Consider the following 15,297-nt stretch of genomic DNA (forward strand, 5'->3'; position numbering starts at 1 on the left):
TCTGCTCCCTCTCGCCGCGCGGGCTGTCTGCTGATGCCGGGAGCCGGAAATTACGTCATATTCCGGCTCCCAGCATCAGCAAACAGCGCGGCGAGAGGGAGCAGAGAGGACACAGCTCCCTCGCCGTGTCTGACAGCGAGACAAGAGCCGGCCGGGGGGTCCTTCAGGTGGCCATTAGGCCACCTCTTGGGCCCCCCATGACAGGGGGAACACAGGGGCATTTGGGGGCGGCATTTTTTGCAGCCCCTGAGTGCCTGCAGGACCACAAACGGGAACGGCGTTCCTGCTTCTGCAGGACTCGAGCACTGGCGCCCCCCCAGATGTTGCGCCCGGCCCCCCCTGCACCCCCCACGCTACGCCTCTGATTTCAGGTGCTTCATATGACCATCATTTGAAGATAATTTATACCAACTAGCCTAAAAACAGGAATTGTTTCTATATATGAAGACTGGGTTTGCAATAAATGATGTTCAGGATGGAGCAGTAAATGGAGATGTTTGTAGAACACTCAATTGTAAGGCTGGCTAAGGATAACCGGTAATGCAGTTCTGAAAGAACCAAGTTGCTGAAGACAGCCATCAGTATAGCTATGTAAGCAACAAAAGAAAATATTTTACGCAAACTTGTCTCTTATTGTGACACCAAGTGTTTTATCAAAATGGATGTTCTTTAGGTACAGCGTATAAAATATTAACTTAACTGGAAAGACAATCATGAGCAAGAAACGTTCCCATTTCTAACCGCTCCCCAGTACTGGAACCAAATATCAGGTATATAGTTTATCTCGTAGATCTATATCTCCCATCAACCTCAGCCAGAATCTATGATGCTAAGAACAGCTAAAGGCCGCAGCTGCCTGGCCTTTCTCCAAGCCAGTGGTTCTCTATCTATCCACGAACAACAGTATTGGGTTTACACATTATGTTCTCTTCCTATAGGGGTATTAACAAAACCTAGATCACTGGTCTGCGTCAAGAATCACTGCTCTGAAGATTTATATAGGTTTATCCACTAAGAGGGACCGGGCAATATTTCAGCCAAAATAGTCCAGTGGCAAAAACCTTTGCAAATTGAATGAGCTGAAATTAATTTAACAAATTCTGTTATTTTGCCCTGTATGTGGCACAAAGTCAGTAAGGAAAAACCTTATAATGAAAATAATTATATTTTTAATGGAAGTTACACAATACATGATGTATCTTTCTGGATATTAAGGGGTTTAAATGCATTATATTCAGATTTACGATAGATACTGGTAATAAACAGTTGAGAAAGTCTTTTGTTTGATACATAGGTTCTGAAATATATGGCAGTTTAAATTCTTGTGTTGCTCCTGGCCATGTATCCCATGGCCGAAATGAGTCCAATCGATCATGTTAGACCGCCGTTCCTTCCTTCGCTTGTCTTTCTTTCTCGAAGTAGTCTTTGCCAAAGAAGCGATTTCGCTGGAGGTCAAGCATGGGTTCTGTTAAAGGCTTCCCTGCTTTCTGCCACTGGGCTAGAATCATGGCTCGCAGGAGAGGAGGATATGGAACATAGCGGACAGATTCTGGCTCAGCCACAGGGGTGAACTTCTTGAAGTCGTTCTCTTCGTGACGTGGCACAAGACGCCAGTCATGATACATGACTTTGGGTATTTCCTTTACTTCAGTCTCAGGTTTGCCTGTGTGAAAATAAGAGCAGATAATAAACAAAATAGTGTTTTTTGTATTTCAAATAATCTTCAAATTCTGCAGCTCCAGTAGTTTGTTCCCATTGCTGCGTAAGCCTGGGTGCCGACACCCAAGGGTTATTATTGTTTGACCTGGTGGTTGCTGGTCCCTTAAACTGCGTCTCATTTTTCTAAACTGCTTCCCTTCACCCCCTGTATACCGTTACCAGAAAAGTTTCACCACAATGCATGTCCATCTTTTAATAAAGCTTAAACAATAATGATGTGCCTAGCAGGCGTTCTTTACAGTCATTAGGATAGTTAAAGGCAGGCTTTACACAGTCTGTTAGTATTCAAACTGTTAAAGGGATCCTATAGTGCAAGGAATACACCCCCCCACCCGATCACCTCTGTAACACTTAGCCGATGCAACTGTTGATCCCCCTCGGTGCTGCGACGTCACCTGACATGTGGGGGGCTAATGCACATGTGCGTGAGTGCTTTCCTGTGGGGATTCAACTGACACTCAAAGTCATCATGCAGAGTGTGAGGACATCCAGCGTCAGGCGACCAAAAGTGGCCTAGCAAGTGCCTCTAGTGGTTTTCTGATTGACAGTCACTAAAGGCAGTCTTAGTCCTGCAATACTTTACATTCTCAAATGATTTGATGATTACTTAACCTGGGAAGACACCAGGGCAGACTTGGCACCATAACCACTACAGCGGGTTGTACTGGTTATGGTAGTGTTCTTTTAAAGGTTTCCTACCTCGAAATGTTAAGAATCCCCATGCCTTTCCATGATCCATATTCTGTAAAGAAATTAAAATATATAATTTTAATGTTGAGTTAGTGAAAAAGAATATCAAAGTAGCAAATATTGTATAAATAGAATGGCAATTACTGTTTGAATAATGGTGTTAATATAAATGTAGTCAAGACTACAGTTTGGCTTACGCACTTAACAGAGCTCTTTGGGAATATGGCACATGAAATGCAACATTCAAGGTAAAATGTTTGTGCTGGTAATGTAGTTTAGTTTAGTGGGGGGTTCTCTCTAATTTGGCTATTTTTTGGCCAACATTTCTAATACACCATGATTCCCAGTTTAGAGACCTTCGAGGTCTTCCAAGCCAATTAAAAAGCAACATATCAGTTTGCAGAACTACAGGAAAAGGCAGCATCCAGACACTGCAGACTTGCAAGATATGGGTGGCCATAAAATGCTGGGAAGTGACTCTCTCTGGTGATCACGTCTTGTAGCCACTTTAGTGCATTACGTCATATAAGGTCTATTATGAGGGTTATTTTAGAGGTTTGTGCTGGTGACCCTGCTGGAGAAGAAAAATCAAGCTGTGCATTGAAATACCAAAAGGTATAGTAGCCATCTTTTGTAGATGCATGAACTCCATGATGCTCAGCCAGAAAATATCACGAGAGTGTTTTTAATAAAATTAATACTTTAAAGTTCAAAATTAAAGTGCTTTGTCAAAATCACAAAGGGTTTCCAGCAATACCACAAACCTCAAACAACCATTCCCTGCTTCATGCACAATGAAAAATTGGGAGCCACTTTGCACATTATGGTTTCTGATTGGCTAGCTGACACGACACGAGCTCTTTAGTTTTATTTCTACATCAGTAATTGTCAATCAAGATTTGAAAATCAGGATACAATTCCAAGATGGCTGCCTCCACAATACAACGAGAGATCTTTAACAGGTGACTCCTGCTAAACGTACGATAGATTAGATGAAAAGCTATATAGATTGATGTTTTAAAGTAAAATACAAACAAATCTTTATGTAGCAGTGCCACTTTAACACCGTCTGAGATGTTTCAGAAAGTGGTATGGTAAGAAATATATGTGACTTTGTCTTGAAATCCAAGTTCAATAACAAGCTTCTCAAACACACTTCTCTTACCTCAGCTGTGTAATCTACTTTGACCTTCGTGATTGTCCAGTAACAGGGTTCTTCGTACGTCTCAAGCCAGGACTTTCTGGTTACCATTCTTCCCACTCCAAACATCCTGTGACCGGCAAGCAATGTGAAAAGGCGGTTTTCATTCTTCACGTCCTCCCAAGCCAGCACTGGCAAGCGCTTACCAGTAAATGGCCGAGTCATGGTCTAGTGTGTAAGGAACAATTATTAGATTGACTTGCTTAGCATTCCTTATTTCTGAAACTAAATCAGCATGGTACATTTGTACGGTGCATGAACTTGTGCTTAATTTTGTTCTGGTAAATAACCTGTAATCAATGTGTATAAGTCTATGTGCATAACTGCTGTGTGTGTGTGTGCTTAGATCCATCAATGTCTATGTGGATACACGTACCTGGAATTAAGTCCAAGTGCACAGAGACCACAGTTTTAATATTGAGGGGGTCAACAGAATCCAGAATTAATGTCTGGCTACACACAGATCTGGTATCACGGTCTAGGTAGGTACACAGACTAGGTATATTCATTAATACGTAGACTTCATTAATAATTTCTGGTCTGTGTGTACCTAAACATTGATAACTTGACATTAAAGGACCGCTCCGGGTACCATAAGAACTTAATCTCAATTAAGTTTTTATCGGTCTGGAGGTCCTGAACGCTGCCTTACTTTGTTGGGTTAAAATATTTTCCAAAAGTTTAATCCCAAAGTTCTGTGAATTGGTGGCCAATGAAAGGTTGAGGGTGTCTGCATTTGCGGAGTGGACCCCCGAGGTCAGGTACTCTGTTTGCGTGAACGTATTCATTTTTTTTATTCACCTTTTGTACAGAATGGTTAGTTTCTGAACATTCTTTTTAGGATTCTTGGTGCGCTAGATGTTTTTATTTTATGTTATATGTGTTTTTCTTGTTGTGTTCTTTAATACATCTGTCACATTTAGTTTCGGGTGTTGTATAGCTGTCCTCATAACATTTTGATGTCCCATTTTCACAGCTTACTTGTATCTGCTACAGCCTGCTATTCTACTTGTTGGTTAGATTGTGGCATTTCTGTACATTCTGTTTGCTTTTATCCTCAGATTGTGACTGCTGCCCCTTCTCTGAGTTTTTATTACAGAGTGTGAGGTGTGATCCTCAGAATGCTGACAAAGTAAATTAACTGTAACACCAGCAAGACATTTACTCCACCATTTAGTGGACCTGGCCATGTTTTTACTACCGGGTAGGGCCTTAGTCAGGTCTTTGAGGGCTATTTATTGAGAATTCAGAGTGAATTTCCTATGTAAGGCCTGAGTAATCAAAATGAGAGCAGAGCTGACTCACACATTTTGTTCCAGTTTGGCTATTTTGACCTTAAAGGACCACTATAGTGCCAGGAAAACATACACGTTTTCCTAGCTCTATAGGGTCCTGGGGTCCCCCTCACTCTCTGGGTCCCCCTCCCGCCAGGCTCGAGGGGGAAGAAGGGGTTAAATTCCTACATTTTTCCAGCGCCGGGCTTCCTCGGCACTGGGGACTGTCCTCCCTCTTCTGACGTCCCTGGCTGAATGCGCATGCGCGTCAAAAGCCATGCGCGCAGTCAGTCCATAGGAAAGCATTCTCAATGCTTTCCTATGGATGCTGGCGTCTTCTCACTGAAGCGCGGAAGCGCCTCTAGCGGCTGTCAATGAGACAGCCACTAGAGGCTGGATTAACCCTAATGTAAACATAGCAGTTTCTCTGATACTGCTATGTTTACAGCTGCAGGGTTAAAACTAGGGGGGCCAGGCACCCAGACCACTTCACTGAGCTGAAGTGGTCTGGGTGCCTGTAGTGGTCCTTTAACCCCTTAAGGACACATGACATGTCATGATTCCCTTTTATTTCAGAAGTTTGGTCCTTAAGGGGTTAAGCTTGGGATCCGCTGTGATTTCTCCTTTCAGTGAATAGCCCGGTGTGCCCAGGCCGGGTGGACACGTTGCCCGGCCCCTTTAATGGAGGGATTGGGCAGTCACACACCTGGTAGTCCAAGGCATAGCGCTGGCTGTCCCGTGGCCGGTCCTTCAGCTCCCGGTAAGCCCGGATCTTCCTGGCCATCTCGGCGATGGGCCGCAGGTTCTTCCTCCTGGCCATGGTCCCCGAGCTCGGCGAGGTCACCTAGCTACAGACACACAACGGCGCGCGCGGATGACGTCAGAGTCCTGTCAGCGCGCTCACACGTGATCCCAGTGCCTAGCAACTAGGAACGCATCCGCGTTTAAAAAAAAAAAAAAAAAAAAAAAATTAAACAAACTTTATTAACAACCGGTTGCATTCCTCCCTCAGCTTGCCCTGAGGGTACACAGCATACTATAAGACTCCGATTAACGTACCAGTTGAATATATTTGAACATTTTTTCTCATGTGCTCTAAATCTGAGAAATTGTGCAAGCTGTGATAATATTGCCCATAACAAAGATGGCGGCCGCGGGCATTGCGCGGGCAGGAGTTTGCTAGAGAGCGCGTCATTTCCGGTTCCGTGTGTTAAAGTTTGTGCTGGGTTTAAAGGGTCTTACAGGAAGCAGACACCATGGGGAGAGAACTGAGCAACATAATGGTTACTGCTCCATCTAATTCATAGAGATAGATTTCAGGACTCAATGTCCCTTAAAGATGGGTTTCTATGGCAGGAAGGAGCATCCTGGGCCCAGACTGAGCAGTCACTCTTTACACCTGGAGGGACCTGGCTGTTATTTGGGTTCCTAGTATTTGGGATATTACACACCTGCCCACAGGAAATGGAGATAAAAAAGTGTGAGGCCAGACTGGTAGTAATTATTTATTTTAGTTCTCTAGCTTCACTCTTATCTTTGTTTAATGGTGGCCAGGGAGGGTCATATTGTGGAAATTAGAATTTGTGCAAAAATGTAGCGATCTGACGTATCAAGAGAGTTTATTTGTAACAATGGAATTGTGATCATTGAATCTATGCTTCATTATAATCATGTAAAAGGTTAAGTTTGGTATTGCTTCCGTTTCATAAATATGTTGAAAGTTGTCGCCTTTTGGTTGCTGTTGTAATATTGTGCTTTAGAATAATTCATTTTTGTTTTTGGTATTTAGGGGTTTCATGCTTTAAAGTTTCTTTAATTTGTTTTAATTTTTATCCTATTGATGAAATAAAACACAAAAGTCCTCTATGACCTAAATAAATGTATGTTATATTTTACAAAAGGTGAATAGCCTGAGAGAGTTTTTGTTCTTGAATATTGGTGTAAAGTGGGTTAAGTATGGAAGAGGGGCCGAACGATCTCTCAAGCATTGGTTCTGCTGCATCTCCCAGCAAACTTGTCAAAAGACCCATCACTTGGGAGCTCTCTGAATCCGAAAATGAGGAAGATCAAGGAGAAGACCCAAGAGAGCACCATGCGTGCCCTGTTCTTCAGATAGACACAAATGAACCAAATGTAATGTCAAGTGGTGTTGAAGAAGAAGCTCAGGAACCAGTGCCTTTTGTTGAGTCTAGTGGTCCAGCCTTGCCTGTACCCCTTCCAGGTGGTACCACTCCTAGTCCAGTCAAAAGGACAAGAAAGAAGAAGACTTCAGAAGAATTGGAAGCTGAAAAGGTAGAAGCAGAGGAAAAGAAAAAGGCTAGAGAGGCAAAAAAGCAAGAGAAAGCGAGGAAAAGGGATCTTGAGCGGTTGGAGAAGGAGAGGCGAAAACATACTGCTGCAGCTTTGAAGCTTCTGAGACCAGATCAGTGTGTGAAGTACATGATTGTTCAGGTGGATGCAGGTCAGTATATAGCCTTAGTTTAGTCACATTTGTCTTCACTACATTAAGAATTGTCAAGGAATGGGGAATAGCCATGCCAAAACAGCATTTTTACTTCGTATCTATTAAAACCTTATTAAAAGAGCAGCCTAAGCATTGTAAATGCTGCATGCCACCAGTGCAATTAGGATGCAAACCCACAGTGTTTGTTCCAATCTGTTTCCATTGGCACCCACTGCCGACACACCCTGCACTTCTTCTATTTCTCAACTTACACATCCACATTAATATAAACTTCATCCGCATTTCAAACTCATTCACTGGATGAGTGTGTCGGATCAAACATGGATTGTCTGAGAACCAGGGAATGCTGTCTTAAGCCTAACTCTGATTGTCTATCTATCTACACAGACACGCACCATTATTGAGTCCTTGCCATTTTCAAACAGTATGAACTCTTTTTTTCCAGGTCTTCTTGAAGACACCGGGTCAGAGGATGTTTTGGAAGTCCTGAGATCCTCTGGGTATGCATACTCAATAGAACCACATTCTGTACCCCAGAGTTTCACATGGAGAAGAGAGATGCCTTCAGACTGGACATGTGTTGTAAGTGGGTAATGTGTTTTAAGTGTTTCCCTATCTGCAAGTAAAATCCAACAGTATAAAAACATGTGTCCCAAATATCCCTCTTTTCTACCGGGGTTACCACTCATTTTCTATGAGCTCCAAAGGTTTGTTGTATATGATTAGATCATAGAGCCCCAAAGCAATCTGACAAATTTCAGAAGATTTCTAAATTACAGTACGTGTGTTTTTAGAATTGGTTTGCTTAAGTAAAAGATTCTTCGACAGTGCTCCAAATTAGCCATTTATATCTTTTAGAACGTAGTTCTAGAATTCTGAAACATCCAGAAACCGTGCCATCCACTGGCCATATCCACTGCTACATACCATGAAGATAAAGTGTCCTTTTCTCAGTTTGGTATTTTTGGAGATACATACAAAGCCTTTCTTCATTTCACTTTCAGGAGGGCCTGGAGTTGAGTGTGGGAGAAGAGGACTGCATTTTGATTGTGGTGCAGCCAGGTGACTTTTCAAGGAGTGTCTCCGGATTTGCTCAGGTAGTACCCGAGGAGGGATTTTAGTAAGTGGCTAATTTTAGAGATCTCGCATATTGACTTCATTCACTAAACACTGAATTCAAATCTGAATAGAAGCATTTAAAACTTGAAGAGCAAAGATGTGACTAACTGCGCTGGAGAATTTTTTTTTCCAAATCAGGGATGCTTACTTAAATTTCATCATGTGACTTTACTTATTTTTATTTTATTATTTGCAGTGAGTTTTAATAAGAGGTTAAAAAAAAAAAAAAAAAAGTACATTCTGAGTATATTGTTTTTTTTTTTTTTTTGGACTGAGGGTAGTGCGAACTAAGTTCAGAAACACTTGGTGTATGTGTCTTTATTTACGTTTTATCGATTTTAGACGTAAAGTTTACAGTGCATGTAGCATTGTGTCTGTTTTTTGTGTTTTTTTCTTTTTCTTTTCTCGTTATTGGAAAACATGAACAGACTTTATTTAATGTTCTAGATCTTCAAAAGCTCTTCAGGAGAGGTTAGCGGATATAGCAAACCGGGTGAAGCATTTGCAGAACTTTTGTGCTACTAGACACTAGTACTTTTTATTTTTTAATATATTTGTTAATCATTGCAATTTCAAGATCTTTGGTTAACACAGTAGATAAACCTGCATATCATCTGGATTCCCTTTAAAACCCTTTACTATTGCCGATTTAAGTATTCTCGTTGCTTTTATGTGTGTATATACTGGGTTGTACATACTAATATACTCTAACCATTTATTTATCAATTCTAGTCCTCAAAGTACTCCAGCATTGGGGATCAGAGTTTTGAAGTCTTGGGATCTCTTTTTGGGATATCAAAACAACTCCATCTAAAGAAAACCACCTTGGTTGTTATTGGATTTAAAGAATATCAATGGTGGGTTTTTAACAAAAACTACTGTGTCCAATTTTAACTGTGTTTTATGGAATTTCATAACTGTTTTTTTTTTTTTTTTGTTATTGTATATGTAGGAAGGATAGGTTTGTACACTAAACAGTGGATTGTGATTCCTCGGCTGAATTGTAATATTTGCCCAAATATCTATTAGAATAAAATATCTACCTACATTTTCGTTTAAAGACCATTTCTCTGCAATTCACTGTCTTTTTTTTTAATAAACACATTTTTTTTGTAATAAAAGGTGACCCCCGTGTCTGTCTGTAGGTGTCATAAACTTTCTCGTCAGATGGAAAGACACTCGTTGGAGCAGAAGGACTGTGACATTGATGAGGGCTCTGTGACAAGGAAGCAGATAAATGAGGTAAACTTTGAGAATGTGGCTTTCTCTCCCTCACAGTTCCACTTCCATTTTCTAAAGAACATGACTCCGTGACTGACAGGGCCTGTTGGCCATACTTTGTGGTATTAAAGCAATGCATTATGGGTGTGCAATGGCATTTATGTCTACATTTCAGGTTTTAGTGTGCAATCCTCACTGATCGTTCTTCCTAGAACTATTTGTTGGCTGCAGATCTGATTAATCTCCTTTGCTTACCATTGTCCTTGTTTGGGGGTCTAGGCCCTTGTCTTTCTGCAGCTTTCTTTAAAAGCAGAGGTGCTGTTCATGGACACGTGGAGAGATTTAGGACAGCACGTGTGCGCTGTGACCAAAAGCTTGGCACAACGACCTTCCCGGTGAGTGTAGCAATTCATTTGCATGTACAATCTGGGGTTTGGTCAGTTGGAGCATATTACTCAGACTCCTCTCTGTCTCTACTCAGGAAGCACTGGGAATCCCAGAGCTTCTCATTCTGCACCTCGGCAGGCACATGGAAAGGGTGGGGCCCTCGAGGGGCCCTCAATGGATTGCCTCTCTCCTGGAAGAGACAAATCCAACAGCTCAACAGAGTAAGTCCTGCAATGGCCGCAGCTGTGACAGATGCCTATCCCTCTCCCCAGCTGCTTATGAAGGTGAGGCCCAATAAAATGCTCTCTGGCTGCACATTGATATGACGCAGAACAATGCAAGTGTAGGATGTCGCTATCACTCAATCTTACAGAGGTCCCTACAGAAATCTGTATAGTTATGGAACCATTATTGAGGAAGAGAAGTGTCTCTGCTGACGTAAGTAATATGGAAACGAGTAAAGCAGGTTAACCCTACAATACTGAAGAGAACCTTAACCCCATAAGGACACATGACGGAACTATTCCGTCATGATTCCCTTTAATTCCAGAAGTTGTGTCCTTAAGGGATTAACTAGCATGAAGTTTTCTGATCTGTGACTTTGTCCCCAGAAAAGGGGAATGAAAGTACCTTATAACAGCTCTATTACAGGACCCCAAAAGAAACCCAATGACTAGGCACAACTAAGGGATTACAGATCCTTTAAAATAATACAACGTACCAGTAGAAAAGGAACAGATAATGTGACTGTATCAGATATATAGCACTTTTACACAAAGTACTTGGCAAGATGGTCCAAGAGCTTACAATCAAAGAGATTTTTAAATGATATAAAAGTTTTGTCTATTTGTCAAAACCAATGAAGAATCTCAATTTTATTTTCTCCTCATGCATTTCGACTTCATTTGTTTGTCCAGTTTTCTTGCTTTCCTCCACCTGCTTTGTTTCTCCTGTCTCCTCTCCTCCAGGCCTATGAGAAATGTGGCACAGAGCGTGAGAAAATAACACTGCTTTCCAACCTCCGAGTTCCTCAGGATCATAATGCAGGGGCCACAGATGATGTTGAGGGTGCAGAGATTGCTTTTGGGGTCGACCAAGCCCCAGGAAAAGAAAGACGCATAGGGCCTGATTTGTCTCGCCGAATTTGGCTCTTCATGACATCACTCAATCCTGATCTTGTGCTGGACTTGAATTCCTAGCACAGATGGTCACAAGGCAGATGTGGTTTGAGAGCAGTCAGGTCTGATATGGACATCTGACTTTAAGCTACAAGTGGTGACAGCTCTACCTGGAATGTGGCACTTAAGCAAGTGGCCGTGGAGATTACTAATTGGATGTGTAAAAAGGGATGCTTTGGTGAACAGTTTCCTTCAGGGCCATTCGATCAAGCGGATGTAATTGTTTGCATTCCAAGTGCAGTGAATTACATCTACAAATTGTCTAAGCAGAGCATGATGGGAGATGTCCTCCCATCACCTCTGGGGGTCAATTAGACCCCCAAAATGAATCATTTTACAGTAAATCCTTAAAAGAAATGACAGTTCAAGATCCGTGTCCATTGGGCTCAATAATGTATCAAACTGGACACCTGAAGATGCTTTTTGTTAACAAAACTCTATTATCATGAAAAGAGATATGGAAGTTGTCAATTTGGGTTTCGTAAAGCCTCTGTTAACACATTACAAATACAACAGGGCTGAAATTTTTCACTTGCCACGGGCGAGTATAGATTTACCCCTAGTGAATGTGCCAGGGCCCCTGCGGGCTTGCAGCAGAGACTATTTAGGGTTAATGGTCTGGTCAGTGGTGTAGGAGTTGAAATTTTAAGACCAGAAGATTGTTTTGACTTCACTAACCTTGTCTTGTGTATATATTTTTTTTAAAAACGGGCCACTTCCCAGATTTTTCTTTTCATCATTTGTTCATTAAATTATTCTATAATACAATTTTGCAATAGAAGAGAATAATATGCACAAACTAAATAAGGGTGAATACTTCCACCAAGGAACTCCAGGCAGGGAGGGCAAGTATCCCAAAATGTCCAATGGAAATCGATACAAATGTCCAGGCACACCAGATGGTCTCTTCTAAAAGGCAGTTTTTAGTTGGAACATTTTCACTTTTTTTTTTTTATAAGACACCATTGTGTTCCTGGACATTTGTATCTACTACTGTAATAATCATTTTCTCACTCTTCTTGTTATCTTTGTTTATGATAGATATGGTGCCAAGATTGCCATGAGTTTTACTGTGAATCACGGTGTGCATTCTGTGCTAACTACATAATCGTCTCAGCTCATGGCTTTGCTTCTTTAGTTTTTCTAGACGAAAGGCAGGGATGTAGGAAATAGTCCTTTGCATAGAAGTACTAGGGGAATGTTGTGGGATAGCCCTAACAGGGACTAATGGGTCAAGTTTTTGGGGGTGGAATCGCATTTTGATATTCCAAGTAGACCGCTGCTTCATAACTAGACTACTGTTTAAGATCATTTTAAAATGCTTAAAGGACTCTACAGCTTATTGTATTTGTTCTGGTGCGTATAGTCAGTTTTTTTCAGGCTTTTTGCAGTAAACACTGTCTGTTCAGAGAAAATGCAGTGTTTATATTATAGTCGAGAAATACCTTCACCGCCCACTCCTCATATGGCTACTTGAGGTGCTTCCTGGGGCAGTGCTGCACAGTGTGCACCAATGACATTCAGTGTCTCCAACCTTTGCATGCACACACTGAACTTTCTTCATAGACATGCATTGATTCAGTTCATCTCTATGTTGCAATGTTGATTGGCCAGGGCTGTGTTTGGCGTGTGCTGGCTCTGCCCCTGATCTGCCTCCTTGACAAGCTCAACCAATTCAATGCTTACCTATCGTAAAGCATTTTGATTGGCTTTGGTCACAACTTCTGATGTCAGCCAAGGAGGCAGATCTAGCAGACTTGAATGAAGGTATGATTTTACTGTATTAAGGTTGAGACTAGATGGTGTTCTTAACACTATGTGGTCAGGAATACATGTTTGTGTTCCTTTAAAAAAAACTAAATTCAGCTTAGATTAAAATGCATTTCTTATCTGTATTTAACTTGAAATGGTCATTTTTGGCTCTAGTATCTATTGAACCAAGACTTATACCTCATACATTGTTTTTCTTCCTATAATGTGTTGTATCTTATTGTAAAATAATTATGACCCTCTTACAAGGTTATTCTTTAGTGATTGTGGGAAAAAAAACACACAGACAAGTATGTAAAAATATTGGTTGTTAAATTAGGCTACTGTTAGTTTGTCATAAGTATAAACAAATACATTGTATTAATGCATACGCCTTGAACACAATATAATACTAAGATTTGTATTAATTATACATGTGTATATGGCTTGGTTACCTCTGCCCTCCATGCTGGTCAGATGAAAAAGAAAAGTCCTCGTTCCCACTCCCCCAGAACTGCATAGAAAGCTGGTTGGCAGGTAGACTGCAGGAGGGATGTAAGCCATTGTTTTAACAAGTTGCTGTTAAATGCAACTGACAGTTTTGATAATTCGGACACTATTCAAGTAGATGATCCATGTTCTGAAACCAGTCACACAGAAAGTTCCATTCAATATTGCAGTATCTTGCGGATAGATTTCTTAAGTTTTCATTTATAGTTTACGCCCCAAAACATGATCGCCATACCGTGCTTCACTTAGATACAGCTTTACCCGACTAGACTGACAACTTTGCTTACGTGCGATTTGCATTTCCTCTCCCGAACTAGTAAAACGCGTGCCACCTACCCCTCATGGTATAATCGTATGCACTAAGGATGATCCAGTGGGAACTAAGGGTCTTCCATAACTCTTCAGGAGCTTGTGAAAAGAAGCTCCACTCCAGAAAGTGTTTTTATTAAAGATCATTATTTTATTTTAGAGGTAAAGTGCCAATGAAGGTTTATGATCTGGCTTTAGATTTTGAAACATGTATTTGCATAAACAGGAATGTGAAGAATGGACACGTGCTTGCAAATGCTAGACAAAAAATAAATAAAAGTTTAATAAGCAGCAAATAGTCAGAACCCCAATGAAGATTTATTTGAAAATAAATAAAAAATAAGTCAAGGGACAGTTCTCCTTTAAAACAATCTTGAAAAGCAAAAAAATAAACTTCAGAATACAGTTTTGATCTTGAGTCAATTACTTATGCAAATTCTTTGATTAACGGAGCTGCCAGTCTTCCTTGGTATGATTTTATATCAAGCTTTCTTTGCTTTTATTAAATAGCCTGAAAATGACCCTGAACCCCTTAAGGACACATGACATGTCATGATTCCCTTTTATTCCAGAAGTTTGGTCCTTAAGGGGTTAAAGGGACACTAAAGTCACCAGAACAACTACAGCTTATTAAATTTGTTCTGGTGAGTAGAATCATTACCTTCAGGCTTTTTGCTGTACACAGTCTTTTCAGAGAAAATGCAGTGTTTACATTACAGCCTAGTGATAACTTCACTGGCCACTCCTCAGATGGCTGTTAGAGATCCTTTGTGGGTCATGGCTGCCTAAAATGCATCCACACATCCAGTGTCTCCTCCCTCTGCATGCATACACTGAACTTTCCTCATAGAGATTCATTTCATCTTTATGAGGAGATGCTGATTGGCCAGAGCTGTGTTTGAATCATGCTGGCTCTGCCTCTTTGTCAGTCTCAAGCAATCCTATGGGGAAGCATTATGATTGGCTCAGGCCACCACTGCTGATGTCAGCCGATAACAGGCAGGTCTGTGGCAGACCGGGGCAGAGACAGCAGCTGCAGACTTTAATACAAATATGATTTCACTATATTTAGGGAGGCAAGATAGAGCTAGGGGGCTAGATGGTGGTTTTAACACTATAGGGTCAGGAATACATGTTTGTGTTCCTGACCCTATAGTGATCCTTTAAAGACAAAAAAAAGTCTGAAATCTATACCTTCCTAGATAATTGGCAGTGAAAGATTCTCAGGTACCGGTAGGTGGCAACTACATCTCTCATGATGCTTTTGCAGCCTGGACTAAAAACATGGCTCTGCACTTAAGGTTATTTCATAGTGTGAATACTTGACAACTCACAATATAACAGTTTTAGCAAAAACAGCTAAACCGGGGGGAAAAAAAAGTCTCCAAATCCAATATTTAAAGATACACTAGTGTTAGCACAGGCTCTCCTCACTTACCGACCGGGTTCCGTTCTTACAACTTAGTCGTAAGGGAG

The 15,297-nt window shown here is 41.1% G+C and overlaps 2 protein-coding genes across 2 annotated transcripts; one reads left to right on the forward strand and one right to left on the reverse strand.

Annotated features, from left to right (window-relative positions):
- Positions 1-1,146: 1,146 nt before the first annotated feature.
- On the reverse strand, positions 1,147-5,788 carry MRPS34 (mitochondrial ribosomal protein S34). The gene is made up of 4 exons (XM_063428995.1): positions 5,591-5,788; positions 3,575-3,778; positions 2,419-2,461; positions 1,147-1,663 (listed from the first exon to the last, which is right to left on the reverse strand). The coding sequence occupies exons 1-4, from the start codon at positions 5,702-5,704 to the stop codon at positions 1,377-1,379; spliced, it is 648 nt and encodes a 215-aa protein (XP_063285065.1). The 5' UTR covers positions 5,705-5,788; the 3' UTR covers positions 1,147-1,376.
- Positions 5,789-6,399: 611 nt separating this feature from the next.
- On the forward strand, positions 6,400-11,454 carry EME2 (essential meiotic structure-specific endonuclease subunit 2). Its single transcript, XM_063430615.1, has 8 exons — positions 6,400-7,345; positions 7,794-7,930; positions 8,353-8,445; positions 9,200-9,324; positions 9,613-9,709; positions 9,968-10,083; positions 10,170-10,359; positions 11,044-11,454. The coding sequence occupies exons 1-8, from the start codon at positions 6,841-6,843 to the stop codon at positions 11,272-11,274; spliced, it is 1,494 nt and encodes a 497-aa protein (XP_063286685.1). The 5' UTR covers positions 6,400-6,840; the 3' UTR covers positions 11,275-11,454.
- Positions 11,455-15,297: the final 3,843 nt, after the last annotated feature.

This window comes from Pelobates fuscus, chromosome 8 (genome assembly GCF_036172605.1).
Source record: "Pelobates fuscus isolate aPelFus1 chromosome 8, aPelFus1.pri, whole genome shotgun sequence".
NCBI lineage: Eukaryota > Metazoa > Chordata > Amphibia > Anura > Pelobatidae > Pelobates > Pelobates fuscus.

What these genes read in the sequence shown, in the direction of transcription:
- MRPS34 (XM_063428995.1), bottom strand. Translation starts at nt 5,704, where the DNA reads ATGGCCAGGAGGAAGAACCTGCGGCCCATCGCCGAGATGGCCAGGAAG. An exon ending in GCTATGCCTTGGACTACCAG is followed by an intron (nt 3,779 to 5,590) that starts GTGTGTGACTGC and finishes CTTACACACTAG; the next exon opens with ACCATGACTCGGCCATTTAC. An exon ending in AAGTAGATTACACAGCTGAG is followed by an intron (nt 2,462 to 3,574) that starts GTAAGAGAAGTG and finishes ATTTCTTTACAG; the next exon opens with AATATGGATCATGGAAAGGC.
- EME2 (XM_063430615.1), top strand. Translation starts at nt 6,841, where the DNA reads ATGGAAGAGGGGCCGAACGATCTCTCAAGCATTGGTTCTGCTGCATCT. An exon ending in CAAGGAAGCAGATAAATGAG is followed by an intron (nt 9,710 to 9,967) that starts GTAAACTTTGAG and finishes TTGGGGGTCTAG; the next exon opens with GCCCTTGTCTTTCTGCAGCT. An exon ending in TTGGCACAACGACCTTCCCG is followed by an intron (nt 10,084 to 10,169) that starts GTGAGTGTAGCA and finishes GTCTCTACTCAG; the next exon opens with GAAGCACTGGGAATCCCAGA.